Raw genomic sequence first — 20443 nt, 5'->3', positions numbered from 1 at the left:
GTACATAGTTATTATTGCTGTAACGATTTTGAACAAACTTGATATTATTCACAGGTTTAAGGGGGGGGGGATTATTTAAAAATTATTAAGGATTTTTTTTATTCTATTCCAGTCTAATGTCTATGTGGCATCGTATATAAACGAATGAATCGATTTCGATGTAGTTTTTGTAATTTAAGGGGGAAAATAAAGAAATTATTAATAATGTAGTTATATATTTAGTCGGTCTGTTTATCAAAACATAATTTATCCAATTAGCAGTGATAATGAGCACCACAGCGCTGAATTTACAGATAATTCGATAAAAAAACTAAATCGTAAATTGATATATTAAACCGCGACCACCCATATCGTCATGTTTGTTTTTATTTGCGCGTGATAGATTGCGCTCGCGCAGCTCCGCGATTGGCTGACGGATAGGGTTGCCTCTATGTTATTTTCATTGTTATTTATACCGTTAGCATAACATATTCTCTTTAGAATTTCACTGTATATTAAAACATATATTTACACGGGAATGTGGTTATGTATAAATTTTAGAGTACTTTACTGACATAATATTTAATTAAAATGATGGAAGTGTGTCTATTAAGTTACAAGGTGGTAGCTTTAAATTTAAATCAACACTGTAACGTGACGATTCAAAACAACTTTCACGAATCTTTTTGATTTTTATTTTTAAATACATTGTGTATTTAAGGGCAAGGTCGAATTTAAAATATTCAGTTAAAACAAAAACATTATATTTGCTTACTACATAAAATCTGTTTAGATTTAATTTGTCAAATCTATTTAACTGTTAATTTTATAGTTAGCCAACTTGTTATATAAAGGAGCATTCACACTCAGATGTACCGCCTTAACGGCTTGTAACGATCGGTTTTGCTAGAGTTACTTTTCAGACACAATACTAAAGCAAAGCACAAAGCAAAGCTATCCGATGGTAGGTGGTCTTTACCACCAATAGACACTAGCACTGCAAGATATTTTAACCACCCTTTGCAAGGTCAATGCCACCAATCTTGAGAACTATAACTTATATCCCTTATAACTAAATACACTGGCTCACTTACCACTAATTGTACACTCATTGCTAATACTGACCGGTACAGTTAGATTACACGGTATGTTAAAATCGTTCTTATTTGACATATCGATATATATTGCTATACGTTTCTAACATGACACGCGAGAAAGAGATAGCTATATAATTTTATTGGTTTAGATTACGTAGAACAGAATCGGTAGTTATTAAACGAGACAGGATAATAATCCTCTAGTGAAACCAGTCATAATTTATTTAATATACGCTAATAATATTTCAATGTTATGTTTCGGTTTAATTAACAACTTACTTAATGGTCTAGACTCTAGACGGTGCTTTTATCTAGAAACTAGGCTAAATTTATTACTAGAATTTATGGTTGCAAGGTTTGCTAGAAAATGGAGTTTTAAATAAATACATAATATTATAATATGTACTTGGAGATTCACATAAAATAAACGTTAGGTATTGTGGAACGCCATTACCTAAATGAAAATGGTAAAATTGTTATTAAAATCTTGTTAATTAGAACTGTAACGAGAAATATGTTTTATATAAAACCGAATATTATAAAAAGTAAAGGAGAAGAATAGTTCGCCTGGTGCATAAGACATTTTACTTATGCCGATGCCAGGTCACTCTACTGCAAGCTGTAAAGAACTTCGTTTTAATAATAATAATAATAATAGCCTTTAGATCAACATAGCCTAATAACAATGTGTAATGAAATATAAAAACTTATTTCTGATACAATCTTTTCAAATCAAATCAAAATCAATTCATTCAAGTAAACTTCACAATGAAGCGTTTTTGAATCGTCGACATTTAAATACTACCACCGTTTCGGAAAGCAGCTTCAAGCGAGAAGAAACGGCAAGAAACTCGCATAGTTGCTCTTTTCAAATAAACAAATTTACAATGCTGTTTTTTACAATAATTACTGTCCTGTGATGGAACCCGAGCCTAAGCCTTTTTTCAACTGTGGTAGCCCTGAAAACGGCGCCTTACGCATTCTATTTTCAAAATTCCTCATTGTATTGATCGCGTTCGATTGCTTTGAACTAATTACAAGATTATTTTTGTATTTCGTAAAACATTGTTCATTCTAATATGATTTTTCTAGTAATAAAAATAAAGATCACATTTTCAATAATATACTTTGTTATTGTTTTTTATGTTTATTTTGATCAGTGATACGATGTGACTTGGCGCCTATTCGTTTTTTTTTTGTGACGCCCTTTTGATAGGCAAGGAAAATATTTGACAGTGTTTGTTAACTTTTGTTTTTTTTTTAAAGATTTATGATTGGTTAAATGTATTACTTTAGAAATTAAATAACATATATGGTATTTCATTACATTGAATAAATAAAATAACTTACAAGTAAATATATATATTAATATTTAACCAGATGGTTCTTTTATAATAAAATGATCTTTAAAAATACTAAAAAACTAAGCACTACAGGTGTGACGTTGAAAGTAATCGACGGGGTAAAGGACCTTTTGACGGCGAAATAAAAATGGCTGACCACCCACGTCGCGGGTTCATATATTCACCGATTTAAGTTGATCTCACAACACGAACTATTTACATGCTACCAGAGACTAACATAAAATGGTAATCGGACCGATTTTAATAGACCTCTCTTTACAAACAATTTCTTTTAGATACGAGATCTTTCGCTATTGGCTGCTTCGACCAATTAAACTTAAACTCGCTTGAAAATATAGTTTCTCAGTAAAAACGATCTTTCTATATTGGTTTTTCAAAGACCAAAATAAGATGATCTGTTATTTTTAACATATAATGAGACAGTAGGGTTAGTATTATTTTGGACGTTTATAGGTAATAGAAATTGCTCGGCCACCCAGGTTTATGAAGTAACTACTAAAAAAGTCTAAACCGCAGGACTTAAAATTACATCGTTTCTTATATAATAATGTATATTTTAAATAAATTCACGCACAATTCCGATTTTCATGGTTATTCAGCCATTGTAATTAGACGCAATATACATATTTGATGGGTCTTCTGTACTAGGCAACATATTGGCATAGCAAACAACATATATACATCAGTGTGCTCTACGAGCAAATTTGTAGTATAAAATTTTTCAATATACATATCGAAAATTTGAAAAATGTGAAAAATGCAAATATCGGACTTTATTTTTCGTTTTCGCGATCAATATCTCAATAACCATCAACGATAGATTTAAAAATGTATAAGACTTAAATTGTACAACGTAAACGAAGCAACAAAAATGTATCTCATCATAATTCTCGTATCACGACACAAGGCCGAGTTATTGCAAAAAAACTAAATTCAACTCTTTTTTTCAAGATGGCGGCGAAAGCACATTGGAAATCGAAGTCGACAATTTTATGTTAAGCTTCCCTAACACCTACAACATATCCAAAAATCAGCCTTCTTGATTCATTTGCATTTCTGAGCTTATTATTTATAAATAAAATCAATTTTATTCAAGTAAACTTCACAACGAAGCGTTTTTGAAGCGTCGATATTAAAATACTACCACCGTTTCGGAAAGCAGCCTCCAGCGAGAAGAAACGGCAAGAAACTAGCATAGTTGCCCTTTTCAAATAAACAGATTTACAATGCTGTTTTTTTACAATAATTAGTGTCCTGTGATGGAACCCGAGCTTAGATCCAGGCGTTTTTTTCTAAGAAGTACTCTTAATAAATATTATTATTAATATACAATGACTGAACCGATATATACATAACTACAATACAATAAATTCAAAAACTATGAAACGGATTTTTAATCTGTTTACACTAATGGACGAAGTCGTTCAAAAGGAAGGTTAAGATGTATAATTCATTAAGATATTGTGTAAATTCGCTTAAATATAATGATGATTATTAAAGTTGTCGGAAAAAATATTTGATATATGCCCTCAATGTACCCGTGCGAAGCCGAGTACGGTAGCTAGCAAAATATATAACATAGTAGTATTAATAGCTTTACCAAAATGTTGCATGATGGAATGCACTATGCCGTACCCTTTATAGGAGACTAGCTGTGCCGGCGACTTCGTGTGCGTTTAAATTTAACAAAAAAATATTGTTGTAGCCTAAGTTACTCCTTACTACATCTATCTGCCAGTGAAAGTCCCGTCACAATCGGTCCAGACGATCCAGAGATTAGCCGGAGCGAACAGACAGAGAGACAAAAATTTAAAAAAATGTTATTTTGGTGTATGTGCCGTGTATACATACATAGGTAAAAAACGGTTATTTTAATATTACAGACAGACACTCGAATTTTAAGTTAAGCATGGATTTCTTTAGAATTTTGTGTCAGTTTTTTGTTTTTGGTGCAATTTTCTCTCTGGTTTTATCGATATTATAGCTCAGTAAAGTTAGTAGCTTAGAATTTTTCGTCCATAATTCAACTGTACCACCGTTTCGGAAAGTCTCCAGCGAGAAACTTCAAGGTACCCGCATAGTGATCTTTTCAAATAACCAGATTTACAATGATATTAATCGCAATTATTGTTCAAATCCTGTGTTGAATATGAATGTTATTTCAATAGATATTTAAAAATTACATCTACCACTTATTTAGATTTTATAATTATCCTTAGCCAGGAATAAGTTTAGGAGTTACGTCTGAAAAACAAACAAACAAAAAACGATCTATGTTTTGTTTAGTCTTGATTCTTGAACGGTTTCAGTAAATACAAACTCTTAATGGATTCTAGCTAGCAGACGTTATAGTACGTATATTTTTTGAGCAAAAAAAAATGTCATAATATGATGCCAAGATGATCGGAGGGAGTCCTCCAAACGACACAAAGTGCTTTCGATCACAGGAAACTTATATTTAAAAAATGTATGCAACCAGTATTTGAACCAAGAAACTCAGAATGTAAAGCCTTATTCTATGCCATCGAACAGTGATGCTGTTAGTATGATGTCGATATCGGTCACGGATGCTGATCTCAAGGGAGACCAGCCTGCTACGCAGGACATATCTCACTCAGCACCCTTATAAGCTGATGAGACCGCATATCCGACGCGACCGGAAAGAGTTCAGAGGGAGGATCAACTGTTTTAGATGCTTTCCGACACACGGGAGGCAACGCACTTCCAACTTCCGGATTCCGGGCTGTTATTGCCAATTTTGTCATTCCCATTCACAGATACATAAGGAAGGACTATCGTGTTTATCTCCCGTAATCTCTACTGGTCAGTAGATAAGAGTACTCCTCATTTTTATTTACGTGCGTTCTTTAATTTCCAAGCACCAATATAATTAAAATCTTAGGACAATATTCATAAAAAAAAAAAAAAACGATATCGATAAACTCCAGAGTATCAAATACACGTACAGTAACGAGATTACACAGAAATGATAATTACAAACACACAGACGAAGCGTAATTAGCATAAGTATAAGTGTCAAAATATTCGTGTATTTACACTTGTGGTAGGACAAGGTCGGGGTTAACCGGATATTGTATGTATTAAATGTCGTATTGTATCGACATACCGCGAAATGATTCTAACCAAGCGTTCTAACCACTGGGCCATCTCGGATTCTCCATAAGCGCTTTAGCTACTTACATTGGTATCAGAGTAATGTATGTGATGTTGTCAAATAAAAAAAAAAAAATGTAGATTCCAATAACTCAGTAATCAGTAATTAATCAAGAACTGGTCGTCTGCATGGAATTTCTATTATAACGTTTGTTTATCCTTACTTTATTGGTTTAGACTAAAGGTTGTAATATATCACTCACGAATCAAGCGAGATTGAATACACCGCATGGTTATTGGTGGGGGTATTTGGCCTGAGTCCAGGTCTTACGGGTACAATGGCACAGCTTGATAAACGTCAAAATTCGAAATTAACTCGTGTGTGTAAATTGAGTCGAGATGGCCCAGTGGTTAGATTGCATCTTAACCGATGATTTCGGGTTCAAACCCAGGCAAGCACCACTGAATTTTCATGTGCTTAATTTGTGTTTATAATTCATCTCGTGCTCGGCGGTGAAGGAAAACATCGTGAGGAAACCTGCATGTGTATAATTTCAAAGAAATGTTGCCACATGTGTGTTCCACCAAGCCGCATGGGAGCAGTGTGGAATATCCTCCAAACCTTCTCATCAAAGGGAGAGGAGGCATTAGCCCAGCAGTGGGAAATTTACAGGCTGTTAATGTAAAAAAAATATATGTATAAATTGATTTTGATGTTTGTCCGTTTTTTGTTTTAATTTGGAATCAAATTGTTATCTATGAATGAAATCGTGTTTGTCTGTCTGTCTGTTTTAGGAGAGCTTAGATATACAGAGCGTGTCGGATTTGCCATCGGACTACGAGAGAGAGGGAATTGAGAGGGCAACTGTACTTGTACACACACTTGTGTAGTGCACATATGTCTTTGGTATTTGTCTGGTCTCCCTTGAGATTTGCTGTGGCCGATATCAGTCAGGACATCAACAGTATATTTAAATTTAAGTATTTTTTTTTTTTACTATATTATATTCATATTGAAATAATATCGTTTTCCGCCTCGCATTTTTTAATTTCGACCGATAATTATTGTTTTAATATTGACAAACAATCAGTGTTTAATCATTTTTGTAAATCAGAAGAAAAAAAATAGATTTTAATTGATACTTTTTTACTTGTATTTTGTACGTTGCATTTTTGACTTATTCTGAAAAAATCTAAAAAACGTGATAACTCAAAAATGGTATTAATGTCAATGTAATGGTCAATATGGGGGTTAAAATTATCGCAAATAGTCACCCCTATTACCTCCTTAATATTTCTATCAGTACTATGTCTATGGACAGTGGTAACTATAAAGGTAATTACCTATTTTAAATGATAAATAAATCCAACGAAAATCAAATAGATATAAATCATAAAAAACGTGCATTTTTCGTATTAACTAATGGATGTCGATGTAAAGAATTATTATTACGAACATTTTTGAAATAAAAGTATACAATATATTTGTTACATTTGAGGTATCAAAAAATTCCGTTGAGTTTAAGTCGCCTCTTCTCAGTGAGTTGTTCGGAACCGGCGCTAGAGTTTTGGCAATCTAACCTAACCTAACTCTTCTACAATCCGACGATCTAAACTTTGAATAAAACCAATTAGATACATAGATACCTTATTAATCTTATTTAAATTAATTAATTACAATTCGAGTTTGATCTAAGTATCGTGTGTATGTTCAAGTAATAATAATTACTTTATTTTAAATACTTTTTCTTTGAAAAGTAATTCTTACTTAGCACGTGGCAAGCGTTACCGAGGGGGTGCAAAGTGTAGAAATAACAGACAGGGCCACTCTCGGTGGAATGTCGGAAGACCTTTAAAGGGTGGTTTACATGACTGTATAATTTTGTTCCATATTAAACAATAGAAAATATATTTTCTTTTTAAAAGAAGGATCTGTTGAAAGATCAAAATTACTCCATTGGGTTGAACAGCAAGTAACCGGGCCAGCCTTGATGAGTTTTGAAATATATAGATTCAGGAGTTCGAAGCAGAAATTATTAAAAAAAATAATTATAATCTTACATTTTATTAAATAATTTCAAAATTAAACAAAAACACAAACTCATGTATCCTTTTAATTACATAACTTTCATACATAATTTTTATTTACATCAAAATAAAACACCAATCGGTTATACAAACAAAAATACTTTTAACTACCGTTCTGTACCAAGTCAACGAGGAGAACGCCCCTTAGTACGGGAGTACGCCGCCTAATAAAGATTTTTTTTAATATAGTAGAAATGAGCGTCCTAAATATATAGATTTGTTTTGTAACGTAGAGACTCACTACGAGATGCGAAATTACTAATGTTACACGTGCAACCTCTACAGTGTATTAATTCATCTAAACGATGCTTGTTTTATTTTATAACAAATACAAATAAATATGTCCATACATGTATTTTTAGAGTTAGATAAACAAGCCGCGTTGAAAGCTTCAATGCTTTGACTTTTCACGTGCGATGTTGATCTTATCAAAGCAATGACATTTCATTAATAAAACTGGCAGAAAATAATGGTGATAATATCAAATCAAATCGATCCAATCAAAATCTACTGTAATCAAATAGGCTTTTACAAGCACTTTTGAATCGTCATTTAACAAACTATATTAAGTGAAGTTATCACCGGTGAGGAATGTAGATTCTACCGAGAAGAACCGGCAAGAATCTCAGTAGTTACTCTTTTTCAACGTCTAAAAATACAGTCATGTTAGTTAAATATAATTATATATGTATGTAATATATCCTGCCTGGAAGTCAACAAGTATTAACTCCACGCTTTTTTATCATCTGTATAATCTTGTATCGAATAATATGCCTTCTTTACCAAAGTATTTTTTACAAATGATTTGAATTTATGAAACGGCAAAGTTAAAAATCAATAAAAAAGAAACAATTAGCATCTCTATTTTGAAGTGATAACTTCTTATGGGAGGGTAAACAGCTTCATAACGTAACGCGTTACAACGCCAGTCTGTATTCCCTTAAGATTAGTTTAAGTTATCACTTCTGTCGTCCATAGACACTTTTTTTTTTAAATTAAATATCGATAGTATTATTTAACAGTAACAGTACCACCTTAACAGATATTCTATTGCCAAATGGTAATACATTGTGCTGTTTCGTTCATATTTGAAAGGTGAGCCGTAAAGTGCAACTATATGCACAAGGGTCATAACGTCATAGTTCCTAAGATTGTGTTTATGTGACGGTAATCGTATACCATCTGGTGGTTTATCTACTTATATTATACATAGGTTTATTTATTTCAGCCCTAATTGTAGAAGTAATTAAGTTATTAATTTAGTTCTAATAAGGAGATACGAGCCGAGATGGCCCAGTGGTTAGAACGCGTGCATCTTAACCGATGATTTCGAGTTCAAACCCAGGCAGGCACCACTGAATATTCATGTGCTTAATTTGTGTTTATAATTCATCTCGTGCTCGGCGGTGAAGGAAAACACCGTGAGGAAACCTGCGTGTGTCTAATTTCAACGAAATTCTGCCACATGTGTATTCCACCAACCCGCATTGGAGCAGCGTGGTGGAATATGTTCCAAACCTTCTCCTCAAACGGAGAGGAGGCCTTAGCCCAGCAATGGGAAATTTACAGGCTGCTAATGTAATGTAAAAAGGAGACCAGAATGTCGCCATGTAGCCCCGCCGTTATTAAAGGCATTTCAAATGCCCTCGAGCTTAAATTAACTGCTTTTTTTAACACTGGCAATTTCATTTAGGATGGATTCGTGATGGCACAATATTCGATACTGTCAAGATGTTTTTTGTCGAATGATTATGTGTTTGTTTTCTACCAGTCGAAAGGAAAGTGTCATATCTTAAATCCAAAATAAAATAAGCGTTATAAAAAAATTTTTGCCAAGATATCTCAGTGGATTTATTGCGTGAAATTCGGCCGAAGATATCGAGTTCAAATCTTAAAAAACGGTGAATTTTCATGTGCTTAATTCGAGTTTAAAATTCATCTCATGTTTTGAGGGGAAAGATCGCGAGGAAACCTGCATGTGACACCGGATCACATTTAAGCAGCGTGGTGTAATGCCCAACAGTGGGATATCTACATTGGTTTAGTATTTTTTTAAATATTAATTATTCTTTGACTTTAGAAACATTAAAAGTCCGATTTTTATAAAATTAAGGACTACAGAAACATATCGAAGTAATGAATTAATTACTCACATTTATTTCATATCATTATTTCCAGATGGCTCAGTGGTTACAATGCGTGCATCTTAACCGATGATTGCAGGTTCAAACCCAAGCAAACACCGTTGAATTTTATGAACGTAATTTGTGTTTTTAATTCATCCCGTGCTCGTTGAAGGAAAACATTGCGAGGATGTGTCTAATTCCAATGAAATTCTCCCATATGTTTATCCATCAAAACAAAACTTCTCTTTCGAGGGGGGGATGCCAAGCTCCGGACATTTCCAGGGTTACTACCTTAATTTACTCTTTTTAATATTCTTTTGCCGTTTCTACATAGAAATTCTAATTAATTACAAAAAAAGGTGTAAATTGACACGGTAGAGTTTCTTACATCTTAAAATTAAAAAAAAAAACATCTATAGAACAATGTCAACGTCTTTAATTACTTCTAACTGTATTAAAAAACCCACCCCTCTAAACTTACCCTCTCGCCCTTAAAAAAACAACTTATCGAATCGAATTCCTGATTCGTAATGCCGCCGCAAGTATTTCAATAAAAAATTCCAAAAATTCCAATAAAATACGCCCCACACCCTCGTTGAAAACGTGCCAAGGGGTTGAAATTGTACGTACAATATAATACCTTGAACACACTATAAAAAAAAAAAACATTAAGAAATACTTAGTTGAAAATTTTATTTTAGAAATCATTCGTCAAATACAAATTAGTTTATTAAATTTATAAGCTCTACACTTGCATAGTGTTTGTTAAATTAAACACTATCTGTTCGTAAATGAAAATACCCTGACCTGAGAGGAACCGGTGAAAGAACCTCAACTGGTGGTCGGGATGTGCATACCGCTAACAGCAATACTTAGCCTTATTGTGTTCCAATTTGAAGGCTGAGTAAGCCAGTGTAAATACACACATTCATCCTACCACTAAACAGCAGTGCCCAGTGAAGGGTGAGTGAGTGAGCCAGTGTAACTACAGGCATAAGGGACATATGTTATGTTTACGTATGGCCAAAGTTAAAAATGTTACGTTGAATATATTCTTAATTACAACACATAGAAAAGATATTTTTACTTTGACGTGGTTTTTATGGTTATATATATCAAGGATGTTATGCAAACGAAATTATTTTGGTTTATCCGATTGCTTCGGATAGATAAGCAAATTAACGCATATTATATTATTTAGTAATTATAAGATTTAAAATTACAAGGAAATAATTTAATTTTATTTGTAAATGGCGCGTTTCAAATTACAATTAGCTACTTAATATAGAGATTCGGATAGATTTTTATATCGGATATCCGATGATCTTTGTTACTGTTATGGAGCTCCTAACATCCCTGATATACATGTTTGATCGCCTCGTTTAAGTCACATCTTAACCCAGTTTGACCCAATCCGAACCCGAGCAGGCATAATTTATTTCATGGTAAAAAATCGCCAAAACGCAACGTGATAGAAAAAAAAACATATCCTTTACTTAATGTAAATCTTCACGCAAGTCCGACTCACACTTAACCGACTTATTATAATGTTATCATCATCATCAACTCCACTCATCAAATCTATCTTTGCATTAGACTAACGTAATCTATTTATTTATCCGTTATTATATTGCAGATAGATAAATTTTATTTTACTGGAATAACTGTATATATATATATTTATAAGAAGATTACCTACTGATTTTTTTGCGCATCATGCAAACACCGCTCAATGTTTGAAATGAAATTTGTACTATTATATTCAGCGTGTTTCAGAGAGTTTTGGCTAGACAATATATAATTTAAGTCATAGCAAGGCGTTGCCGATTCAGCGAGTTTATCATTGATTGCTTACTTGGTGGTGGGGTTGCGCGTATGCCCGTTTGGGTAGGCATCACTCGCTCCTCATATATTCTATCGCCAAGCATGTTGTATTCCGGTTTGAACCAAAGTAAATACTGGCACAAGGGACATAACATCTTAGCACCCAAGGTCGATGACGTATTGGTGATGTAAGGAATGGTTAATATTTCCTACAGTGCTAATGTCTATGGCCAGTGATAATGTCCGTCTATATCATAGAAAAGAATTATTTATGACTCGGTACATCTAGATAGAATGAACGTGACCGCACTAAAAAATAACTACAATAAACGAGCCATTATTATTATTTTGGTGTGACAGCCACGCTTGACACACGCCGAACGTCATACTTCACTAGTGTTCGTATACTTCGACGTGTTCTCATCTTTAGTCTATCCAGATATAAAAGACGTATTACTGTTCATCAAAACAAATAAAACATTAGTGCAAAAGGCGATCTCATTACGGAAATAGTTCCAAGTAGAATCAGGCAGGCAGGTAAACTTTACAAATTATGTTTAGAACAGAAACCTGGCTAGTGAGGTCCTGCCAACGTATACATATATTGGCAAGACCTCACTCAACTCTGCCCCCTAACAACAACTCCCTGAGCCAAAATGATATCATAAGAATATACCCTTAGGATATCGTTAGGAGCGTCAACGTGACTCAACTTTTAACAAATCTGATACTCACCTTTCGTCCGACACGCTCTTAAAGTCAGTAGCGTCAGCAGCATTTACACAGTCAGAAAAATAAAACAGTCATCCATCCCATACAATATTCAAACGATTATTAATAAAATAATACTAGGATATGTACGGACAGTTTTATTAATATATACTAACAAATGTTTTTATAAGCTTGCAAATGCATATATTTTCTTGAAGGTTCTTAAGTTGAAGCGAAAAATCGCCAAGGATTTATCTAGTTCCACAAACGGGTTGTGCAAAGCAGAACGTGTCTTTAAAATCGTATAAACCTAGTGTTATTATACAAGTATTTGGTCTTAGCAGTTTCACTTGCTTTAAATTTAGACTATCGACGTGACAAGCGTTAAACTCCTAAGGAGAAAAGTAAGGTACCACGAAATAAAAATGCGTAAAATTAATTTTGTAATTTCCTTTTTAATACTTTTTTTATAAATCACTACTTCGTTTATTGGCAATATTTTCGAGAATTTAGCGTTAATTCTATATACTTTATGATAAAGAAAAAAAAACATTTATTTATGTTTCATTTTTCGTACCCAAAAATATTGCCAATAAATATCTTTCAACTAACTAATACTGCTACATTGCACAATAAATAACTTAATTATTTTGTTAAAAACCATTTCTAATTAATATTTACATATAATTAATTATTTATTTTTACAATTCAAATGCGAATTTAACAAATAAGTACAAAGAACTACGCTTTCATTATTAACGATTTAATTTTATTGATGGCAAGTTTTTAATTGCAAATTAATGACATGCATAATAAGTATTAATTACAATAAATACACATTAATATAATTAAAATAAATATGGTACAATAATTTGTAACGAAATGCTATTTAATGATACGTTTATGTCATGTAATTATTTATTTTAATGACATAATTATTATTATTTTGTAATTAATTACACTATAAAATTTTCGGATTTTATTTCGTTAGTAGTTATTTAAGTAATTTGTATGAATTTCTTCATATTTGAATTTAAATTGTCACAATAATGGTTTTTTTTAATGAATCAGTTCGTCCCATTGTTATTATGATTAGTTTTTTCATTATCATTATTTATAAAATAATAGCCTCGTGTAGTAAAACATAGTATTATACAATAACAATGTCTGTGTGTTAAGTGTATTTAACGTAGATTAAAAGTAACATAGTTAACATGTTTGTTAGAAATATTAAGACAGATAAGGATTTATGACGTAACCAGTGATCGGAATAGGCAATGATCATTAATTCATAAGCTAGATTATACAGATATCATGACCCCTCTTTTTATCTTGGTATATTTGAATTTATTCACAGACTAGAGAATATTCTCCATCTTAACATATGAATTAATAATATCATATAATTGGTCATGAAAATTTGCATCTTAATGATGTTTCATTACACATATTTTGCAAATAATTTTAAGCTTTAATGAACTATTTCAATGCCTACGATGTTTGTCATTAATTATTTTTCAAGTCATTGATGTAAGTCAACAGCAGCTATTCTAACCACAGTTTACAAATAATCATCTTTAGCTATTCATAATGTCTGTCTATAAATTCTTAGTACATTAATATATTACGGTGAAAACACGTTGGCTATCCAAGTCAAGACTTAGATAACATTTGGTGTAAAAATATACTCAAGTATTATCTGTTAATGAGTTCCTTTAAATCAAAGTAAATTGCATTTAATAGTAATCTTGTTTATGTAAACCCCAAAAATGTATATTACATACGAACGAGTAATTTGTCATGTCTGTTTTGTATTTAATTTTGATTTTCTAATATATGGGCATAAATATACGGATTTTAACGGCAGTTTCATTCAATGATTACGATTTATTTAAGTGCAATAAAAATTACATGACATCTTGAAATATTTTTTGCACAAAATACTGCAAAAATATACACCATTAAATGACAATTTATTTACAATCACTTATTTCCAAATGTAGTTAATATCGTTTTTTCATTATGGGTATGTTATTACGCTTTAGGCGTAACTTGTAATATTGTGTCACAATAATCATGATTTAATTATTGGTTTAGGTCTATTCAATGATTGAATAAATGAATTCCAAACAGCAGTAAATTTTTATCATCTTTTATACATTTAATTTCAGAATTTGCATGACTTATTTTCTAGTTTTTTTTAATACAAGTCTACAATTTATTGGACTGTGTTCAAATTTGTCCAATGTATGTTGTCCTAAATAAACCTTTGAATGTAACCAGAATAAAATCTGGTCTATGTGCAACAAATTTCTCGTATTTAGTATATTTAGGGTCGACAGTTCGCATTACACGGATTGTTTAGTAATTATTTCGAGTTTTTTGTATGGTTTTCAAAATGCTCAAATAAATCGAAGCATTTTGAGCGTATCAATATTGACTTGTTCTTTTGGATTTTTTAAAAAAACTCTAATACGTTCGTTCATGTGTTACATTTTTGATGTTTTACGAGCTGATATCGTCCAGCGGCTAGAACACAAATCCGGGTGAGCACCACTAAACTTTCATGTACAGAATATACATCTCGTGCTCTAATTTGCAAAGAGTCATCGTGAGAAAAACTGAATTCTTCTAAAGAAAATCCGCCAACACGTATTCACCAACCTTCATTGGATCAGCATGATGCAATAAGCTACAAAACCTCCTGATAAGGAAACACAGGCTTCTACTTTAATCTTTACTTTAACTTCTTCACAATAAGAGTCACACTTCATTGTCTATTACTCTGTTCTCTTTCTCTTGCCTTCATTTCTAATTCCTCTTCTTCTTTCGTCAGCGGTATCGTGCTGTGGTTGTACAACCCTTGTGCCATCAATTGCAACGCTAACGGGTTCCTCTGTCCGGATGCCTTCTTGATCTTGGCTCGTTTATTTTGAAACCATATTTTGATCTGTGCCTCCGCCAAACCCAGTTCTGCAGCGAGACTCTGTCTTCGACGCTCGGTGAGGTAACGGTTTTCTGCGAACTCGTGCTGTGTGGAAATTATGCTTTTTTAAATGCAGATATTTTTATGAAAGACTTAAATTACTTAAAATGATATTATTTTTAAATGATCGTTGGTTGATTTTTATATTATAATAACAAATAATATCAAAAATGTTTGTAAGACGTATACGGAATAAAATTTTAGTTTTTTCTTAATATTTTAACAAGAAATGCTATTTTTATTTGAAGTCTTAATTTTTACCTTTAGTCTAGCAAGCTGTGGTCCCGAAAATGCAGTCCTAGGCCTCTTTTCATCAGTTGGAGTCCCATCTCCAGGCGGCTTCTTAGGTCTTCTGGTGCGAGGACCTAAATTACGAAAAAAAACATGTATAAGCCGCACAAGGAAAGCAAAAATTGTAAAATTATGGATTCCTAAATCTGTGTAGTATTAAGGAATGTAAAATTTATCGACTAAATTTCAAAGCTACCAAGTATATTAAGACATTCAATTGTCAATACAGAAACAAGTTTTTAAATGAATAATTATACACAAACAGTGGGGACATAGAATTAAGAGTTTTATCACCTATAAAAATAGTATTAAATTATACAATGAAATATATAATGTCTGGACGTTTTTTATTACAATTGTTTAATTCCCGGTATAATTTTATTGCATGTATATTTTCGAACGTTTAATTTTGCAAATGAAAATCATTAATTTACAAAACAAATAATGATTCCATTTAAGTGTAAAAGCGTTTCATTGGTCTATCTTTAGTCGAGACTCATGTTGTTTATATTGAATTGGTATTTAAACGTGAATTAATAATTTTTGTTCATTATTATTATTACTATTTTTTTTTTTTTTTCTTTTTTTTTTTTTTTAAGTTTACAAAACTGACTTACAACTAGTGCATACAAAATAAAATCTAAGCTAAACAGAGTGTTATTAAGTTGCAGTCTTCTGGATGTAAACCTAGCATGCTTTAAAAAACATATACCTAGCTTAGTTAACAAGAACAGTACTTGTGTAATTACTGACTAGTTAATTATTTAATTATTACATAAAATAATGTGATTTTGTTTTAAGTTTATTTTTAAGAGAACCAACAGATTCACTGAAAACATCTAGGTGTTGACGACTACCAATTAACACTAATTCGCAAGCGAGCAAATACGGTAAATTGGCGAATGTTGACCAAGATTAATAACATATACAATTGTTTAAACTATAGGTATTTAAAATGTTTGTAACAAAGCGATTCAAATCAATCGAAACACAACACACAACAAGAAAACAAAAATTCAACAATAAAATAATGATTAAAACACAAATGTTATATAAAAACACAAACACAAAAAAACAGGCACGAAAAAAGCGTAAACAAAACACGAAAAGCACATATAAAACACATCCTCGCAGGCATTCCCGTAAAGCGGACGATGCAATATCTTAACCAATTCATACAACGCTATTTTATTTTAAAATTGGTCAAAATATTGCACCGATCGCCTCACGGGTACTCCATCTGCTCCTGTGAAAAAAATATACATGCTTCGAAATTTTTATCTATGAGATCTTAGTAACAGTTAATGCCTTTAATTGTAGGTACTGTATGTCATAACAGCATTAGCACTATACTGGTTCTTTTTGCTACGAGAAATTGCTTAAAGAAACAAGTCTGTCTGTATACCCTTCAAGGTTTTTTTACCTTTATATCCAATAAAGACGTTTTACTTTTTATCTCATAGATAAAAATCATACAAAAACTCATAAAAAAGCTCAAACAGGTGGAACTTAAACGAGTGTTTTATTCCAGAGTAATTAAGTTCCATAAGCGTAATTAGTTTCATAAAATCAATTTCGTTGTAAACAGCAATGCAATCGATAATTACGAAAAACATCAAAAGGAAAACTGTTTATGTCGGTTGACATAAAGACACCTAACTGCAGTATAGAGGCGTGAAGCTACAAAAGCTACGAACCTCCTTGAGTCATTTGAACACTGCAAGAAATTTAGATGCAAATTTTGTTTACATAAACCGGGAAGCTGCTTATCACAAAGTGCTCAAATAAACTATAACAAAACCGCGAAAATTATTACAGATAGCAATAATATTTGTCAATGTATGTATATGTTACTGCAAAAGCTCGAACTAAAGTAAATCTTAAGATTTTCCAGTAAAACCTAAGATTTACCGAAATGAGTTGGTAAATGTAAGTATTTATTATAAAGGGACGTCTTCTTCGGACTTTTACCATTTCAACTTAACCTAACATAACATGTAAATCCTAAGATTCACCAAGCGAATGATGGTAAAACATCGAATCCCAAAGTTTTGTGGACATTTAACATTCATAATCGGTAAATCTCAGGTTTTACTTGAAAATCTTAAGACTTACCGTAGTTCGAGATTTTACAGTAACATATATCAAACATTAGAAACATATAAATATTTGACAATACAATACTATAATTTTGATTGAAATTTAGTTTTATTATTAATCATTTAGTAGTAATCTCGAAAAAAAGGTTAATTGAATACAAAAGTAATAAAACCATGCTAAGCAACGTTCCCGTCTTACTCATTAGTTAAAAATGTGTCCAGTTTTAATTTACCTCCTCCACTGGGAATTCTTCATTCATTATTTTTATCATTAATCTATAATATTTCTATAATACAGTCATTAATTTGCAAAATGCCATGAAATTTAATGATCGTAAATTGAATAGGGTCCTAATTTGAATCCCAAAAACGGTTGAAGAATTGTTACGTATATTTAATTTATTATACACAAGCACAGAGGGCATTAAATTTGATGAAATTGAAAGTTTTATTAACGCACAAACATTTACACGATTCACGATACGGAACTATAAATGATCAAAATTACTCCACATTTTACGTTTAAGTATACAATGATTGATGATCTAAGGTCAATGGCCTTTGGCTTTTTTTTTCTGGAGACAGTTTTTGCCTTAGCCCATTATAGGTGCTTAATTTGACGGTTTTTTTTTCGAGTCACGCTTCACGGTTCAGTCAGTTAAAAAACCATTTTCTTTTGCTGTTAAAAAAATTATCTTTAAACTTATTCATCATGATTTAATCTTCAAAAAGTGTTAAACTTTATAAGTATAAATAATTATTTATTGATTTAGACTGTTTTTTTTTTTTAATATAAGTAATTTTTGAAACTGATTTTAGGTATAAACAATGTACATACATCCAGACATTAATATATTCAAACGATAATAAACACGTTAAACTTTAATTAAAATATCGATATATAATGATTAATAAATTGTTCGATGTTGTTCATATTTAAAAAAAATAGTTTAATTCCAAAAAAAATAAGTGTGATTTGATTTTAAAAAATTAATTCATTGTGTCTCACGTTGTGTCCCTGAGCGGGCCCCGTACTTACTTCGTCCTGTAACAAAAGAAAAAAACCCATTTAAAATACATAACAAAATTACATACACACAGAATTACGTGACAAGTGAAACTTATTTACGTCGGTAAGTCAAAAACACTCAACACGCCGAAAAACTTATTATAAACTTGGTGGTAGGCCTTCGTGCAAGCCCGTCTGATTAGGTACCACCCACACACATGTTTTACCACCAAATAGCTATTAGTATGATTGTGTTCCGTTTTGAAGGGTCAGTGAGTCAGTGTACTACAGGTATATGAGACATAACATCTTAATTTTAATTGTGCTGACCACTTAACACCGCTAAACAAAAACGTTGAGGTAAAGAATACTAAACTAAAGTGAAATGATAAAATTTAATTCAATGCTTTTAGAGATTGGTTCGCAAATGCGAACAGACACTTCGTTTAATACTATGTATTGCACAGGGGCGTTGCTTTCATGTAGGGTGGCCACAAGGGGGACGCGTCGGGGACGCGTAACTGCCCCTAACGTGGGCACCCTATTGAAACACTTCTCCACTAATTAAAACTTATAAACTAACGAGCTATGATTGAAAAGTCTACCTACATATGTTTATATATTTTACTACGTTTTTATAATATATAGTATGACATAATATATCTTAATTTAATTAAAATTTGATACGTAGTTACAATACTCTTACGATAAAACATCGGGTTGTTTGGCTCTACGTCTACGGATAGAAGAAGTAAAATAGTTTTATAAATAAATATTGGACAACATCACATACATTACTCTGATCCCAATGTAAGTAGCTAAAGCACATATGGAAAATCAGAAGTAACGACGGTACCACATACACCCAGACCAAGACAACATAGAAAACTAATGAACTTTTTCTACATCGACTCGGCCTGGAATCGAACCCGGGAGTAGGGTACCCATGAAAACCGGTGTACGCACTACTCGACCACGGAGGTAGTCATCACGTCATCACGTCGTCAGTTTTAAGTAATATTTGTTCAGTTGAGCCTGTATATGTCCAGTAATATATTACAGATGTATAAAATATACTAATCAAAGAAGGAATGAAGATATACCTTACAATTACGTATTCGACGCTATTAATATATCTTTATTTATAGCACGAAGTTATTCCACTTAAATCCACTTTAATTTTACTACAAAAGTTCCGATAACAGTTTCGTCGACGTTTAAACGCGATCTTTTCGCAAATCCGTATTTGTAATGATGTCGCGTGAATTCGATGTCAAATGTTGTTTACTTGGCTTTCGTTCGTGGTTGAAGTTAAGATGTTGGTTGGTAGTTAAGATGTAAAAGCGTAACAAACAAACGAAACCTTTCCGCAATTACAATTTCAGTTGGGATATTTGTATGTCATTAGGTATAATCATTATATCACAAAGTTGAAACGTAACTTGTCATTAAATTGCTTTACTAAATGGTAGCTTTACAGTTAAATTAATCTTGTTCAGTGAGTCTTTACAAATCTATACTAATATTATGAACTCGAAAGTAACTCTGTCTGTCTGTCTGTTGTACTTTCACGGCAAAACCAATGAACTAACTTGGTTGAAATTTATTATGAAGCAAGCTTGAACTCCAAGACACAAGGCCAGAACGACAACTATTTATCTATATAATAAAATAGAAATCAATAAAAATCGGAATATAGATTCTAGCGAGAATCGTCAAGAATCTCTGTAGTTTTTCACCATTTTCAAATACGAA

At 32.1% G+C, this 20443-nt stretch overlaps 3 protein-coding genes across 3 annotated transcripts in view; 2 read left to right on the top strand and 1 right to left on the bottom strand.

Annotated features, from left to right (window-relative positions):
- LOC135194233 (aldo-keto reductase AKR2E4-like) overlaps positions 1–20443 on the top strand; it is a 237454-nt gene that overhangs the window by 128593 nt on the left and 88418 nt on the right. The window lies entirely within an intron of this gene.
- LOC113391874 (polyhomeotic-proximal chromatin protein-like) overlaps positions 1–20443 on the top strand; it is a 270704-nt gene that overhangs the window by 215382 nt on the left and 34879 nt on the right. The gene's annotated exons all lie outside the window — the stretch shown is intronic.
- LOC113391888 (homeobox protein invected-like) overlaps positions 14897–20443 on the bottom strand; it is a 75073-nt gene continuing 69526 nt past the window's right edge. Inside the window, exons 4-6 of the mRNA XM_026628016.2 lie at positions 18689–18724; positions 15551–15654; positions 14897–15334 (exon numbers count right to left, since the gene is read on the bottom strand). Of these exons, the coding sequence (XP_026483801.1) occupies positions 15074–15334; positions 15551–15654; positions 18689–18724 (401 nt within the window). The 3' untranslated portion in view covers positions 14897–15073. The remainder of the gene's footprint in view (positions 15335–15550; positions 15655–18688; positions 18725–20443) is intronic.

This window comes from Vanessa tameamea, chromosome 28 (assembly GCF_037043105.1).
Source record: "Vanessa tameamea isolate UH-Manoa-2023 chromosome 28, ilVanTame1 primary haplotype, whole genome shotgun sequence".
Classification (NCBI taxonomy): Eukaryota; Metazoa; Arthropoda; class Insecta; order Lepidoptera; family Nymphalidae; genus Vanessa; species Vanessa tameamea.
This window is presented reverse-complemented; position numbering and strand designations above follow the sequence as displayed.